The sequence below is a fragment of the Opisthocomus hoazin genome, chromosome 4 (assembly GCF_030867145.1).
Source record: "Opisthocomus hoazin isolate bOpiHoa1 chromosome 4, bOpiHoa1.hap1, whole genome shotgun sequence".
Classification (NCBI taxonomy): Eukaryota; Metazoa; Chordata; class Aves; order Opisthocomiformes; family Opisthocomidae; genus Opisthocomus; species Opisthocomus hoazin.
The window spans coordinates 26,814,454-26,831,869 of NC_134417.1; the positions used below are offsets into that span (position 1 = coordinate 26,814,454).

At 45.5% G+C, this 17,416-nt stretch overlaps 1 protein-coding gene across 1 annotated transcript in view; it reads left to right on the top strand.

The window, feature by feature from the left end:
• The window catches only part of PPM1L (protein phosphatase, Mg2+/Mn2+ dependent 1L), a 108,664-nt gene that overhangs the window by 62,479 nt on the left and 28,769 nt on the right, over positions 1-17,416 (top strand). The window contains exon 2 of the mRNA XM_075418381.1: positions 10,773-10,947. Coding sequence (XP_075274496.1) covers positions 10,773-10,947 — 175 coding nt within the window. The remainder of the gene's footprint in view (positions 1-10,772; positions 10,948-17,416) is intronic.

The following is a 17,416-nucleotide window of genomic DNA, read 5'->3' on the forward strand; positions in this document are numbered from 1 at the left end:
TGGGACCCAGATTCTTCTACACTGTTAACTGGTAATGGAGAAGTATTTTAATGTATTTTTAAACCTCTTTTAACATTTCCTATCTTAATATTCAGCTCGTCTACGTTAGTAGTTCCAACCAATTAGTGTAAAAATTGGGTTAAATCTTGACATACCTATTTTTTTTTTAGTGACACATTCAAACATATTTCGTTTTGTTCAGTTAACTAGATCACGCCTTTTGGCAAATAGAGATATTAGTCTCATATGCCAATTATTAATGTCCTTTAGATATGGCCATGTGGACATGGTAGTCGTAATTATTGCTTGTCTTTTGTGTCTGTGCTTGTGTCTTCCAGGATTTATGAAACACATCACCTTCACAATAAGCTTCAGCTGCTTACTTGTTAAAACTAACAGGAGTGTTATAAGTGCTTTGTCTGTGGCTAATTTTCAGTTTAATTTACCTACTAATCTTAATTCTTCTCCTAAAAAGGACATGAATAATAATTGGCTTCCTAGCACAATTAAGATTCAGAGTTTGTGTCTGTGCGCATCCAATTTAAGTGCTAATACATTTCCTTTTATTAGGGTAGTAACTCCTCTTATTCTCATTATCCTCAATATATTTACTAAACATTTTTTGGGTGCATATATGCAGGTGTCTGTAAACAACTAGAATAAATATTCTGGGTGGAGTAGCCATCCTGAATTCTCTGGGAATATTGTTGTGGAGTCACAGAAGGGCTGAGGTTGGAGGTGCCTCTGGAGACCATCCAGTCCAGCCTCTGCTGGAGATGGGGCAGCTGGAGCAGGTTGCTCAAGAACATGTCCAGTTGGGCTTTGACTGTCTCCAAGGACAGGGATGCCACAGCCTCTCCGAGCAACCTGCATCAGTGTTTGCCACCCTCACCGTAAGAAAAAGGTTTTTTCTTCGGTTTAAATGGAATTTTGTGTCTTTCAGTTTGTGCCCATTGCCTCTTGGCCATTCACTGGGCACTGCTGAGAGGAGCCCGGCTCCATCGTTTGTGTGTGCACACATGGATACGGTTACCCTGAGCCTTCTCTTCGCTGGACTGAACAGTCCCAGCTCTCGTAGCCTCTCCTTGTATGACAGATGCTTCAATCCCTGCATCATCTTCATGTCCCTTCACCAGACTCACTCCAATATGTCCCTGTCTCTGTTGAACTGGGGAGCCCAGCACTGGACCCAGCACTCCAGGTGCATTTCACCACTGCTGAGCAGAGGGGGAGGATCACCCCTCGACCTGTTGGCAACGCTAATGTAGCCCAGCATGCTGTTGGCCCGCTTTGCTGCTGGGCCACAATGCTGGCTCATGGTCACTGTCGTGTCCACCAGGACCCCCAGGTCCTTCTTCAACCGGCTTTCCAGCTGGTTGGCCCCCAGTGTGTGCTGGTGCATGGGATTGTTCCTCCCCAGGGGCAGGACTTTACAGTTCCCTTTGTTGAACGGCATGAGGTTCCTGTTGGCCCATTTCTCCAGCATGTCCAGGTCCCTCAAACTGGCAGCATGTCCATCTGGTGTATCAAGTGCTCCTCCTGGCTTTGCATCATCTAGAAAGTTGCTGGGGGTGCATTCTGTCCCATCGTCCAGGTCCATCGATGAGAATATACTTTATTTCCTTGCAGGCAGGATTCCACTTCATGGCTGTTTGAATCGAAGCATTTTATTGTTTTCATCAATAGTAGTAGTTTTAACAGCAGTTAGCCAAAACTTACAAGAATATGTGTTTTGACTAGATATACATGCTGGTTTGGATACTTTCGAATCAATACTGAGTATATTAAAGGGATTAAACTGTAGTTGCGTGATAGACTTCAGGTTAATTAGAAAAAGAAATTGTTGAGTGGGTATATTCATATGCATTTCAGTGTAATCAGCTGTAAGCCTATATATATAACATTGCACAGTGTAGGGCATACAAGAAGATGTAGGGGCTACATGAACTGCGCATGAGATCTCAAGGCAATGTGAGCCAATAAGCACAGTGCAGGTGGCTAATAAAAATGAGGATGTGGTTTTGATATTGGTAGGTCATCCTGCATGGTGCGTCGCCTCGCTGTGATGATTACCCCTGAAGAACAAAGCTGGAAAATAGGAGTGTTCAAAGGAGAACCATCTCAATGCTTGAAAAGACTAGAAAGGGCGCACAATAGTGTGACGTGTAATAATGTGCCGTTCAGTGAGCTCCATCTATTGAGTTTATCAATGAGAGGATAATGTGGTGATTTGATCAATTTGCATGTATTTACATGAGAAAGAGGAATGTAGGTGAGCAGACATTTTACTTGATTCAGTGACTGAAAGTCATAGATAATAGCATATTCAGATTGCAAATAATGTGAACGTTTTCTGTGGTATGTGAATTTATCCTCTAACAGTACGGATAATTAACTTCCGAGGGCTATGGAAGATTCTCTGTCTCTGAAACAGAGTTGAATATTTTTCAAAATGACTTACACATTCAAACAATGAGACAGGGAAGTCCTGTGGTCCTGATTCAAGATGCCAGATGAGATAATCATAATGCTTCTCTTTGTCTTGATGAAATTTATCTTTTAATTAGGTGTCCAGATTCCAGAGCACTCCTTGTAGCTCTGCCAATTGCAGTGAAGTCTCTGACAAATCAGTCTCCGTGCTTGGTTTCTTTCCTCATCTGTAGAATGAGTGACTGCTTGGGTATGTCACATGGAGCATGTTTTTGTTAATTTTAATTAATTAATTAAAATTGGTTATTAAAAAAAAGACTTGTGCAAGTACTGCACTATCCACTCCCTCATGGAAAATAATTGTTCTGCATTTATTCTCACCTCTTCTGATCCGTGTCCTAGATTAACGAGGACCCTGCCAACATAGGCATGTATGCTGGCTGCGATGTCACACGTTTCTGTGTGACTAATGTTGGGGGGAGTGGGAGGGAGAGCAGAACATGTGATTTTTACATTACAAATTTTGTTGTCTTCCTTGCTTCTCATTCTAGGACATTTAAATAAGTCTATTTAAAAAGTGACTGACAAGTGCTGTCTTAGGCAAGAAACTAAAATGCATAATTTAAAGCCATAAATCGTCATCATTTTTTATTTTTATCCTTTCTGTTTGGTGAGATGGTTATTTGGATTGCTTGTAGCCGTAAATCCACATATAGACTGTGTCAAAGAAGATCAAGCTCTCTGTGCTCAAAGCATAAAGTCAGAGCAAAGCTCCACAACAGATGGCCTTTTCTTTCCGTTTCATGGACACAGGTTCTCACTGGGCAATTCATTATTTTCTACAGCTGAAGCAGCTGTGGATTACTGTAATTATGGATTTAATATATCTCTGACAATCCAGTGCGAATGCTAATTTGAACTTTATACATCTCCTTGGAATCAGGTTAATTTTCTTATGATTATATGGCTTCTGATTAAGTAAAGATGTTTGTGAGGCTAATATTTTTTCTGCTATGGAAATAAATTGTGCGTGGATTGCAAAATAACAGCGGTGGTTTTGGTGTTCAGTTGTGTTGAAAGTCCTAAGAGAGAATTTCCGTGTTCCCCAAATGTTTTCAGATGTCATGTTTTTGCTGATAACCTGGTTTTAAATTGTGAGTTGGGCTTTCCTAGGATACATATTGTTCAATAGTGAATTGTTTACTTGAATAATTACTTTGGAGAAAAAAAGACACTTTTTATTAGAAATAATAGGCTAAGCGTACCAAAAGTTTACATTACAGGAAAATTCTGCGAATGGGTTCTGTTGGCAGGTTTGTTCTTTAAATAGTTCCTTGCTTTAGAGGGCAAAATGTTTGTCTTGGTGCCATTTGTACATCTTGTTTTATCCTCTTGAGAACAGATTATGTTTTGCTATCATACGTTTCCCTTTTCAGTAACTGTTCTTGGCCTCATGTCCTTATTCCAAGAGGTTTGCCTCAGCAAATTCCCACTGACTCCAGCGGAGCTATTCGTGCTTTGTGCTGATGAAGGAGAGGCATCCGATCCTAAACGCTGGCTGTGAGACGTGAGAGTCGGGGCCGATGTGCGTCCGTTTCTCTGGCATCAGCCGAAGTGGCGCGTGTGGGCCTGGAGGCAGGATTTTGTTCTCTGCTTCAATCATAGAATCATAGAAAGTTTTGGGTCGGAAGGCACCCCTAGAGGTCATCCAGTCCAACCCCCCCGCAGCGAGCAGGGACACCACTAACTAGATCAGGTTGCTCAGAGCCCTGTCCAACCTGGTCTTGAATGTTTCCAGGGATGGGGCCTCCACTGCCTCTCTGGGCAACCCGTTCCAGTGTTTCACCACCCTCATTGTAAAGAATTTCTTCCTTATATCCAGACTAAACCTACCCTGTTTTAGTTTAAAACCATTACCCCTCGTCCTGTCACTGCTGTCTCTACTAAAAAGATTGTCCCCATCTTTCCTATAGGCTCCCTTTAAGTATTGAAATGCTGCAATCAGGTCTCCCCGCAGCCTTCTCTTCTCCAGGCTGAACAAGCCCAACTCTCTCAGCCTGTCCTCATAGGAGAGGTGCTCCAGCCCTCGGATCATTTTTGTAGCCCTTCTTTGGACCCGCTCCAACAGTTCCATGTCCTTCTTGTGCTGAGGGCTCCAGAGCTGGACGCAGTACTCCAGGTGAGGTCTCACCAGAGCAGAGTAGAGGGGCAGAATCACCTCTCTCGACCTGCTAGCCACGCTTCTCCTGATGCAGCCCAGGACACGGTTGTCCCTCTGGGCAAAATCACCGCCGGTCTTTCCTGCATGGCAGTGTCAATAGGTTGAGGAGGTGGTTTGTCTGCAGCAAGTTTAGCTCTCGGGGAGGCAGGAACCCAAAGAATATTCCTTAACCATTTCCTTCCTACGGTAAGCACCCGACAGAGCATCAGGGTGCTAAAGAATGACTCTTGAAGTTTTACAGCTGTGAGCACAGTAAAATGGAAACAAATGCTCCGTACGCTGCACCGCGTTTGGAAACGGGGTGGCTGGGCAGGGGGAGCGTGCTCGTCGTGTTGTCCTGCTTCGCCCCGGCAAGCAGGGACATCTCTGTACGAGAATGAAGGTGGTCAGGGGGAGATCGGCTTTCAGGTCTTTTATTTAATTTGAGAGGTGTTTTCTTTCACCTGGCAAGCTGCGGTTTTATATGGATATGTAAATATATATTTTTTTGTACTGTACTTTTCTGCAATAAACAGGAAACCTTTATAGCATTACTACAAAAATCACTAGCAGACTCTCTGGAATACTTTTCTTGTCCACGACCTTATTATGCTCTGGTTTTTACCATGCTACCGGGAGAGATCTAAGAAGTTAAGTGCACTGTTCTTGGAATAATGAATCCTGTGGTTTGCTTGTTTTTTTTAAAAGATGTGAGCCCAGAAACCTGTATATAAAAGCACTTTTGCTAAGGAGCACTAGTCTAAAATGTGGAATATCTGTTTCCAATAGCACCTCTAGTTGAAGTCTTTTCCCTGAGGTGGGATGGGAGGGAATGAAGGTGGGATGGTGGCAATGACAGGCTTCCAGCCCCTGTTCGGCTTCCCGGGAGCCCCAAACACATGTGGCGGGTCCAAAGGGACTCTGGAGATGCATCTTAATCCTGGAAGACTACAGAATCACAGAACCACAGAATGTTGGGGTTTGGCAGGGCCCTCTGTGGGTCACCCAGCCCAACCCCCTGCCCAAGCAGGGTCACCCAGAGCAGGCTGCACAGCACCGCGTCCAGGCGGGGCTGGAGTATCTCCAGAGAAGGAGACTCCACAGCCTCCCTGGGCAGCCTGGGCCAGGGCTCCGTCACCCTCAGAGGGAAGAAGTTCTTCCTCGTGTTCAGCTGGAACTTCCTGTGCTTCAGTTTGTGCCCATTGCCCCTTGTCCTGTCGCTGGGCTCCACTGCAAAGAGTCTGGCCCCGTCCTCCTGACACCCACCCTGCAGATATTTAGAGGCATTTCTAAGGTCCCCTCTCAGCCTTCTCTTCTCCAGGCTGAACAAGCCCAGCTCCCTCAGCCTCTCCTCGTAGGAGAGATAATCTGCAGAGAGAGATAATCTGCATGGGATTCAGCATCCTAATTTACATGGAAGGCAATTTCTCTGGGATCCCCTAAGGCTTAAGAGAAGAGCATGAAACATTTGTCCGTGCTGATGATGTGATCAGTGGTACTGAGGCTTTTAAGCACAGGCTTGTTTGCTGGGGTGAGCAAGGGAGCGTTTGCTCCCGAGACTGCGTTGATAGGAGCTGAATGAGCAGCTCTCCTGACACCCGGAGAGAGCCACTTTGCTCTCTGCGCCTCGCAAATCGTGGTGCTTTCGTGTGGGTAGAAGTCATCTGTTTTTTTTATCCCTTTTCTAGGCATCAGAGTTAAACTGCCTAGTTGGTAGTTTGGTTCCTCTCTCTTTATGCTATTTTAAAAGTAGCCCCGACATTTGCCCTCTCCGAACAGTGTCTCGCCATCCTCCGTGAATTTTCAAAGACAGAGGTCATTAAAGAGATTGTCTCAGCCCATTACCATGTACACCTGAATGAATTTCAGCTGGCCCAGCCAGCTGGAAGAGATCTAATCTTTATTAGCACTTTCCAACACGTTCTTTCCCTGTTCTCTCTGAAGATTTGCCTCTGATATTAGCTGCCAGTTGAATGCAGCAAGGTAAAGATAGCGAGTACTGTAGCAAAAAAAGACATTAAATACTTCAGCTTTTATGGCATCATCTGTCAATAGCTTTTCTACTCTGCTGAGCAGTAGAGCAACATTTTTCCTGTTTTTTTTTCTTATTACAAATGGACTTGTAGAACTTTTTCTTGCTACCTTTGCGAGCTGTAAGACATTTTTTTACTTTAGCCTTCATTCGTTTCTCGGTGTTTGTTATTCTTTTATACTCACATGGCATTCTGACTGTGTATATGTGTCCTTGAGTTTGAGATCGCTGAGCAGCTTATGGCTTAGCCGGGTTCATTTCCAGGATTTTTCTGCATTGGGATATTTTTCACTTGCATCATTTCGCTAAGGAAGCGTTTGCTCCCCGTACCTTCTTTTCTCCTTTCACCTGCATCTGTTGGTCCTTGTACTGGCAAGCCTCAGAGATCTTGAAGTGTCCTTGCTTTAAAATCCTTTCTCTTTATTATGTTGTTTCCTGTTTCCCTCCTGAAGAGCCATGAACTGTTGTTTAATCATCACCTTCATGCAAGTCGTCTTTGCCTTCCTTATCCTATGGGACTTCTCAGTGCTGGAGCATCCTGCACCCAAACCATGGTCTTTGCTCCTGTCATCACCAACGCACTCCAAGGACGCTGGACAAATGCGTGTCCTATAACGTATCTGAGTAGTTGCAGTACTTCGTTACATCTTGTGCTGTGGTTGATTGTTCCAGTTCCTGGTTAAAAAACCCAAACCGTTTACCTTCTTGGTTGTTTGGCATCTGGTGGATGCATTAAAGGCATTAAAGTCAATCCTTTATTTAATTTGGAGAAGGTCGCTTCACACTGAAAACAGATTCACGGGGGATGCTGCAGCTTCAGTTTTATAAAAGAAGTGGATACAAGGATGGTGAGGGGCCTGGAGCATCTCTCCTACGAGGAGAGGCTGAGGGAGCTGGGCTTGTTCAGCCTGGAGAAGAGAAGACTGAGAGGGGACCTTAGAAATGCCTCTAAATATCTGCAGGGTGGGGGTCAGGAGGACGGGGCCAGACTCTTTCCAGTGGTGCCCAGTGACAGGACAAGGGGCAATGGGCACAAACTGAAGCACAGGAAGTTCCAGCTGAACACGAGGAAGAACTTCTTCCCTCTGAGGGTGATGGAGCCCTGGCCCAGGCTGCCCAGGAAGGCTGTGGAGTCTCCTTCTCTGGAGATATTCCAGCCCCGCCTGGACGCGGTGCTGTGCAGCCTGCTCTGGGTGACCCTGCTTGGGCAGGGGGTTTGGCTGGGTGACCCACATAGGTCCCTTCCAACCCCTGCCATGCTGGCATTCTGTGATTAGTGCCAGAAAGTAGGAGGTTATTGTGACTGAGAGAAGTAACAGCTGAGCAATATCGTCGTTTTGAAGCGGGGATCTGAGGGAGGGTGCCTGCATGAGCAGGACCACTGTTTTCTGTGCATTCTGTGCCTGCGGCCCCACAGTGCTTTCTCGTAGGGGCGGTGGTGAGGAAGATGGACCAGCAGATATTGTACAGTTAGGTGTAGCTATAGCTAATGGCTGAGATCGGGCATTTGCTGGGAGCAGCTGGGTTTGTAACTGCTTCCTGCAGGAGCAGGAGAAACCGTGCAGAGGAAAAGAGGGTAAAGCTATTTTGAAGCCTCAAAGTAGTGAAATGGGTATTTCCCCCTAACTTCTGCCTGTAACACAAATACATATATTAATGAAAATCGATTTCATGAGGGCAGGGGGAGACCTCAGCACCGGCTGGAGGAGGAGCGGCCGAGCTGCCGGCAGGCTGGCCGTCACGGTGGGGTGCTCTGCCGGCGGGACGTCTGTGAGCAGCATCCCGGAGCACGGGTCTCTGGGCTGCCGTCTGCCCCAAAATCTGTCAGGGGTGCAGGGGGGGTTTCTGATCTCCTCAGAAGCTGAATACTGTCGTCTGTGCAGTGGGTATTGAGGTAAGATGGAAGAGCGTGGAAATGGTGGAAGTCTTTATTTTTAATTTGCTTTTTTTTTTTTTAATTTTTGTTCACCCGGTAGCCTCTTGGTTTCTGTAATACCAAGCACGTGCGTAAACACATGCACTCGCACCCTCACGCTTTTTCGTTTTTAATATTCCGGGTACTGGAAGTGACTTTTTAAAAACTGAGATAAAATTACTTTTGTACTGAATATAGTACTGTCTGTCTCATCACCGCAGTGCAGCTAGGGATGTAATTACTCAGATGTGGCTGATCACCTTTCTTGCTAGAAAAGGAGAGGAGTTTGTGTCGGTTCCATCGCTGCTTTGTGGTTTAAATCTTTAACGACGTTTAGACATAATGTGAAAGGCAGTGGACTAAGCAAGAGTGTTGGGTTTTGCTTCTCACTAAGGGGGAAAACACCCCACCCGTGGGATCACACTTGAAATCGGTGTAATCCTCGGCCTCGACGCCTGTGGAAGAGCTTGGTGGTGGGGCTGCACTGGCTCACGATGGCTGTCCCGGACGATGGTCCCGGTGGTCTTCCCATCTGCTTGGGCTCTGAGCAACCTGATCTAGTTACCGGTGTCCCTGCTCGCTGCGGGGGGTTGGACTGGATGACCTCTAGGGGTCCCTTGCAACCCAAAACTTTCTGTGGTTCTATGATTCTATGATCTGTCTCTTGACTTTCACTTGGGCTGCAAGATCTTTGGGACAGGATGGGTATTTTTCCTTACGTGTTGACAGCCAGTAGTATACAAATGTTCTCTTGGCTGGCACAAGATGCATTTCAGAAAATGAGTAAGTATAAATTCTTCCTTTGTTCTCTGCTCTTTAGAATTGCTGTGTGAGGGAGAGCACAAAAATACCCCCCTACACCCCCAACAGAGTAAAACCTCTTCTCAAAGGAAACATTAAACGCAAACGCCTGAACTTGGACTAAAATAATAGGTATACAGTTTATCTTTTGGCCTTCCCTTGGAAGAAAACCACTATTGAAGTGTAACATTAGATATGCTGTACTCCTGTGGAGTGTTCCTTTAGTTTTCCTAGAATAATTCCGTTCGTCTCACATGGCTTAGCTTGCAGAAAAATTGAACAACACTTCAGGGATATTTTAAGGTTGCAACTTAATCGGCAGTTGACTTTGGAAAACTAAATATAAACCCAGGAGGAGCCTGTTGCTGAGTAAAAGTAACTTCTGGTCAGTTCCAGACCTGAAATAATTTAACCTTGCTATCATTTATTTTTCATTTTTTGTCTTGAGGTTGGCAGGAAAGCTGGAGCACTGGGCAGCAGCCATTGCTGCATCTTCCTTTTCCAGTTATGTTTATATCAGAGATGGAAAGCAAAAAAAGACCCCAAACCTGTGCCAGAAAGAGGGACTTTCTATTCGCTCTTCTAGTGGGAGTGTGGTACTCACAGGAGAGGGATGCTGATGCTTAAGCACCAGAAAGCTTGTTCATGTTTGGATCCTACCGAGGTGTCCGAGCCCAAGCCCCGAGGGAGAGAGCCCTTCCAGTGGTGGCAGGGGTCCCGGGGGGGGCCGACGCCTCTCCAGGGGCAGATACTCTTATTATTTACTGCCATTTACATTTTCGCACAAGGCTCCATCGCATCCGTACAACCATGCCACCTTGTGTTAATTTCTGTTTGCTTATGGCCTGGAGAAGTCAAAGAAAAAAAATTAAATAGAATTTTCTGTGTGTGGTTGCGTGTATATATGTCATTTTTTAATGCTGTTAATGATTCACTTCTATCTCCCTGTCCGAGTGTGTATGGACAGCAGGGGAAGTGATTCCACTCTGTCACTTTCTACTTCAAAATTTAGAATAAAGACATTATATTTCATAGGTATATTTTCAAAATATGTTAACGATGGAGAAGTTGAGCTATTGTGGTATGCTTCTGGTCCAGCGTGGGTAACGCTTCCTGGACTGCCATAAACTCCCTGCTCAGAAGTGGGTTATGCCTCGGCTCGGGGAGTTTGGTCCGTTATATCCCCAGCTCCCTGCAAGTTTTGGGTGGGTAGGGGTCATTTTGGCAGAGAAACAACCTGTGGATTTTGCACCATGGAGTTAGTAGCATTAAGAGTGTTTTATTGTGAGGGGTTACGTTTGAGAATGCTTTAAATTAAAAAAAAAATTATAGATACGCATAAAGCTTTTCAAAAGAAAATGTATTAATTAGACCTTTGCCTCTTTTCTACACAGTCAGCAGCAGAATATGTGAAGTCCCGGCTGCCTGAAGTCCTAAAACAACATCTTCAAGACTATGAGAAGGACAAGGAGAACAGCGTGCTGTCTTACCAAACCATCCTGGAACAGCAGATTTTATCAATTGATCGAGAAATGCTGGAAAAATTGACTGTATCCTATGATGAAGCAGGTATATTTGTGTTTCTTTCAAAGTTACATTTTACTGAAAAAAAATTTTCCTTATTTTCAGTCTTTCTTCCGAATACTAGGGTTTGTGCTGGCAAATTGAACTTTGTCCTCAAAGATATGAGGTGACTCAGTGAAACACTTCTTTCTCCGAAAATCAAGTTGAGATGGAAAATTTTCCACTTCAGTGATTGAATACTAACTAGCTAAATGGACAGTTGTTTTTCTAACGGCGCTTTGTCCTCTGTAATGCACTGATGTTGATTGATCTAGCCGTGCCTCTTTATTGTCTCTGCAAGTGGTGCGACCTGGCTTCTGCTGGTTTCTCCTTCACTGATCACTTATTTTTGGGTCTCACTTAGCTAAGAGTGTACTGGATAGTCACAGAATCTGATTTTTAAATGTGATGTGATGCATGTGGATAGCCAATACCAAATAATTTGTATAGTGTTGGAGGCATGTTAACAGTGCAGTTATAGGGGTTTTCAGTTTTTATATTTACGTCTGAATGATTTGGAGGTTTTCTTAGTTATAGTTAATACTTTTTACTAGCATTCTGTTTTAAAGTAGTTAGAAATGTCTTCCAGCTTTTGGATCCTTCACTGAGTTGTCCTGATACGTGATCTTCTTTATAGTTACAGAGAAACAAAGAGAAACAGTAATAGTTGCTGATCTTCCAAAGTAGAATCATAGAATCACAGAATGCTTTGGGTTGGAAGGGCCCTTCAAAGGCCATCCAGTCCAACCCCCCACCGTGATCAGGGACATCTTCACCTGGATCAGGTTGCTCACAGCCCCGTCCAGCCTGCCCTTGAATGTTCCCAGGGCTGGGGCATCTCCCACCGCTCTGGGCAACCTGTGCCAGGGTTTCACCACCCTCACTGTAAAACATTTCTTCCTTATATCCAGTCTAACTTTATCCTCTTTTGGTTTAAAACCATCACCCCTTGTCCTATCGCAACAGGCCCTGCTAAAAAGCCTGTCCCCATCTTTCTTATCAGCCCCCTTTGAGTACTGGAAGGCCACAAGAAGGTCTCCCTGCAGCTTTCTCTTCTCCAGGCTGAACAACCCCAGCTCTCTCAGGTTTTATTCATAGCCACCAATATCTGCTATGTGCCCTCAACCTTACCAAGTTTCTCGGTGTTTATATAAATTGAAATTATCTATGCAACCTTGTAAAGAAAGAATCAAACAAAAAGAACAGTTCGTTATTTTACTGCTGAATTAGTACTGGTGGCAGCGACGGGCCGGCAGTGCGTACGGAGGTCCGTGTTTTCCAGCCGGGGTGTGCAGATGCCTGGCTCACCGCGCTCCCCCGACGAGCAGCAGCAAAGGCACTGCTCTCTGTTTCTCCAGTTCCCTTTAACCACTCGTGACTGAGAGCTGCAACACACCATCTCCTTTCCTCTGCGGCCCTACCAACCAGCCTCGGGCAGCCTTGTAGTACAAAAAGAGAGTTTATACTTAGTATGTCTCCATTTGGGGGTTTTTTCTTAATCCCTGGCGGCACTTTCTTGTTCTGTTACTTCCCTGACCGTACCTGGCATCACGGTGCCCTTGGGGAACTGTGCTGAGCTCAGCTCCAAGTTTTTCTTCCAGCTATGTTAGGCAGAAGCCTCGAACTCATAACTGGGTTTTTCATCCTGTTTAGATCATGTTTGCCAGACACCAGCCTGAGTGGATCATGCTCTAGTTTGGTTAGGTGGCACCCTGCTGAAATCACGGTTTCACAGAATCACACAATCACAGAATGTTGGGGGTTGGCAGGGCCCTCTGTGGGTCACCCAGCCCAACCCCCTGCCGAAGCAGGGTCACCCAGAGCAGGCTGCACAGCACCGCGTCCAGGCGGGGCTGGAATATCTCCAGAGAAGGAGACTCCACAGCCTCCCTGGGCAGCCTGGGCCAGGGCTCCGTCACCCTCAGAGGGAAGAAGTTCTTCCTCATGTTCAGCTGGAGCTTCCTCTGCTTCAGTTTGTGCCTGTTGCCCCTTGTCCTGTCGCTGGGCACCACTGGAAAGAGTCTGGCCCCGTCCTCCTGACACCCACCCTGCAGATATTTAGAGGCATTTCTAAGGTCCCCTCTCAGCCTTCTCTTCTCCAGGCTGAACAAGCCCAGCTCCCTCAGCCTCTCCTCGTAGGAGAGATGCTCCAGTCCCCTCACCATCCTTGTAGCCCTAAATGACTTGTCACTCGACCACCTCTGGAAAACCAAGCACTGACAAGCCGGTGTTGTTTCATCCTATTACTTTGTACTCACGCTGCAGTGCCCTGAAGCACTGAAAATGCTCAGACTACTTAATCAACTTCGTTCAGACTCCTACTCAGACTCCCACTCACTAGCAGTATGATTCTCTTAAGCTACTTTGATCTCGCAGGCGCCTGAGCAACTTAAAATGCCATTTGCCGACTGCGTGTTCTGGGTACTTACAGGGCTGTGAGCTTTAGTAACTTCAAGTAATTACAATGCTCTATTACTTTATCAATTATATTCACATGTTCACCCAATAAACAAGCCGGATTCTCTTAAACTTCTTTGATCTCGAACGCTCTGGAGCCCCGTACGGTGCCATTTGCAGAGTACACATGTCACGTCCTTAAGGACCTCTGAGTCATTCGAGTTCTCGATGGACAGCAGAGTTAAAATGAGGGTGCAGGATGTTTATTTAGTCACATATGGCCTGGTTTTAATGATGCATAAAGAATAAGCTTTGAAAGTTGTTGCTTTCTGTTGCTTCTGTTTATCTTTTTTAACGCAGAATTTACCAGCCCAGTGAATCATGTAAATCTTTTTCCCTGGTTTGGTCACTTCATCTCTCCAGTCACTTTGATTGCTAGAAATTTGTTAGGAAGGAGAAAACACAGAGGAAGACATTGCTGACTCCTGTCAGAAGAAAAAGAAAGCATTTTCCTTGATGGAAAACTGCGTGTTTGTACAGAGGAGATAAAGATTATAACTGCCTGAAACACGCATTTGGGGATTTATATCATGCAATAAAATGATCATGTGGAAATGAGAAGCTACATAAATAACTAGTTTAGAAAAGTCCCAGCCACATACACACATTCAGAACAGAGAGTGAGCCCAACTGGCTGTAAATAAAAAGCCAGAATTTCAGCTTCGCAATCAGGTAGAGACACCTCTAGAGATCAGACCACGGAGATGGAGCCCGTTCGTCATTCTAATCATGTCACTTGTTTACTACAAAAGCAGAAATGCTGCTACCTGCTCTCGAAGTAAGATCTGATTGTGAGCAAAGCACAGAAAATGGGCAGTTAAATATAATTGCAGCAGCTGTTTGTGATCCTGAGCGCTCCAGCTATTCAGCGCTCCTGCAGTTGCGTTGGTGACATTTGTCTTTTATTAGTGTTTTTCCATACCAAAGTCAATCTAATGAGAAGATCAAGCTGCTGGTGGGACATATAAAATGAAGAAAGCAATCTTTAGAAGTCAAAATGGTAAAAGTAAAACGAATCGTGGTGGAAGGGGAAAATGCAACTTTGTCTGGTGGGAGACTACATGAGGCATCAACAGAACCCATCCCAGAGAGCACTGTCAAGGGTTTAATTTCTGTAATGATGTTACATTAATTTCTGTAATGATGCGCAGCTGGAGTTTTGCTACATGTCAGCCAGGGAAACTAGGAAGTGAAATGTGTGAGGTAGGTGATACGAGGGGTCAGCAGCCGACTGTAGCAGGGCGCTGCATGCAGAGTAGCGCTTCCACAGCAAGCGAGCAGAGCTTTTGCATCCAGGGAACCTTTCCCATCCCTCCTGGATGGGAGTAGACTGCTCACCCCCAGCTCACTTGCCCCAGGGATGTCTCCCAAAGTGGGTAGAATTCAGCTGCATCCGTTTTCCAGAATAAAACAGAACTGCACTACAATGGCTTGGGCTTCTGGTAATTTTGCATGTTAATTTGGCCTTGCTAGCAGCGTGCAATATTAATAACGTGCAGCTTTGATGGCCTCGATATCCTAATGCCTCTTTTTGCAAACCGTTCCCGTTAGGAAATCAATATATCAGAGCTACCAAATAAAATGAGTTCATCTAAAAATAGTCAAATGTTGACAAGATTTTCAGTGAAGTTTGACGAAGGAAGCTTTATAAAGTGAAAGCAGGCCAAAAGTGACAGATGGGTACAAATCCTCTCCTAATCTTCAAATCCTGTAGTTTAAAAAGTGGCATTCTTGACCAGCTAAGGCTGGGTTAATTTTGTGCAAGAATATTTTCCCTGCTGAAGCCTTCTTTATTGGATGTTAATCCAATTCCTTTGATTTATAGCATCTCTAAACATCCGGAGTGGTCAGCGACTACTCTGTACAAGTTTAGGATATTTAAAGGCGCTTTGGCGTTGAACTCGGGTGTGCCAGGCAGCTAAAGCCTGCTAGGAGATTCTGGTGGTGGTTTTGTACTGTAGTCAAGAGGTTTTTCTTTAATGGGTGGCCCCTCTCCCCCAGAGTCCTGTAGAAATTGAGTTTCATTACTGTGCAACAAAAAAGATGAATTTCATTTTTCCCTGCTGTGAAGCAGTCATGAAAGATATTGATATTTAGGTGCTGTATCCAGAGCCAGATATCAGCTCAAAACATGTTTTCTTAGCTAGCATTTGCCGGGGTGCCCCATGTTTCCCGGAGCCCCCCGCAAGGAGAGCAGGTGGCTGCTCCTCCACGCGTCCTCCCCGGGGGGACCACAAGCTCACGCCTGGCCGGGCCCTGCACCTCTCCCTGCGGGTGCCGTTTGCGTTAGAATTCATCTGAGAACCCCAAGATACGGCTGATGTGCACCATTACTTGAGACACTTGCTGTCAGTACCGTAGTGTTTCTTCAAGCAAGACTTTATGCCAGCGGTCCATGGCCCAAATTGCCTGAATACTCCAATTTTAGCAACAAAATTTATTTTCTGCTGAGATAAAATGCGGCTGTTAGCCCTGCAACATGTTGCAGTCTGTCTCGGGATGAAATGCGGTTTGTTCTCTGCCCTCCCCGACCGTGCCCAGGCGCTGTGCTCTCCCTGGGCATCACACGGTCCTTCAAAGCAGGTGATGCATCATCCTCCACTCCTCACTCCCGGCACGGTTTAGTGTATAATGGTTGGATAAGGAATTAAATCAACTCCTCGTATTCAGCCTGTGTTTCTGTGCTTCACAGAAGACTGGGTCTGGTTTCTCTTGTAGCTGCAGCTGTGAAAACCGTCTCCAAACATAAATCCAAGGCTCAGACCTTCATTCCAGCTGCAGGACTGCAACCCAGCATAGATCCAGTCCCATGACCATTTCCTGTTTCTGGAAAAAGTATAGAAAAGCAAAAACATCCAAGATTAAACTTAAGCCCAAGAGGCTGGCAAATCCATGTGCTTCATGAAAGCGTCCATGCTAGTGTGGTCACTCCGGGAAAAGGTGAACTTTAATCATCGAGGGGCCGATGCTGCTCCTTTTTCAATTACAGTGCTCACTTTTGGGCAGCACAGGCATGTGTTTTCCCTCAGAAAAAATGACTACAAGGAGAAAATGAGAAAATTCAAGCAGCAAAATTGCACTAGAAATATATCATATGATTTAGGTTAATTAATACCTTGCTGGAGAAAATCTTTTTTCCCACTGCGAAGAGCTTTACCAGGTAAAGTCATCATTATGCTACGGCGCAGTGACGATAAAGTAAGTTATCTTTGCTGTGATGTTTGCCTCAAGGTGGCTGGTGCACAGCAATAATCCATTAAAAATGCAGAAAGAGACCTGTTGGGTTTGTTATGTCCACCTTCTTTAAAATAATAAACCAAGTATTGTCTGACAATGCACGCTCATGCTTGCACCATGCTTTTGGTTGTGTGCTTGACTGGTCCTGTTCACAGAGGGCTCGGTCTCTGGGGAAACACGGGAACGCAGCTTCAGTAGCGGCAACTCCTCAGGTGTTTAAATCCTTGTCCTGACAAGGAGCCTTGGGAATATTTCTCTTCCAGGCTCGGCTGCAGCCATTACCAGTGAGGCAGGGCATGGGCGTGCTCTGCTGACAGCACTGGGAAGAGCAGACATCTGCAATCTCACGCCTGTACGGCGATAATGGTCCGGCGAGAACACGTAACACCGCCAAATGTGAAATGACCTGAGCCTAAAAACATGGCTGGAAAGCTTTCTGTAAGTTTTTAGGAGGGATTGAAATGGCAGGAAGGAAAGACATGCCCTAAACATGATAAAAACAACAGTTACGAAGGCAGTGGGTTGCACAGAATATGCAAAAACAAAACCAGGAGAGCTGTAAAGAGGCTGCGAGGAGGAGAAGAGACAGAAATGACCTCTTTTTTGGAAGAAAAAGAGTATGCAGGCAAAACAGTGGATGATGTGTTTCATGTATCTGAAGGGATGTTGCTGGGTAGGGTCTCTGTGTGCTGGGCTGAGCCCCCCTTGGCAGGGGCGTAGCAACGCGGTCCGTTTATTTGCGAACACGTGGACGCAGCAGACGTGGGACTCCCGGGGCTCC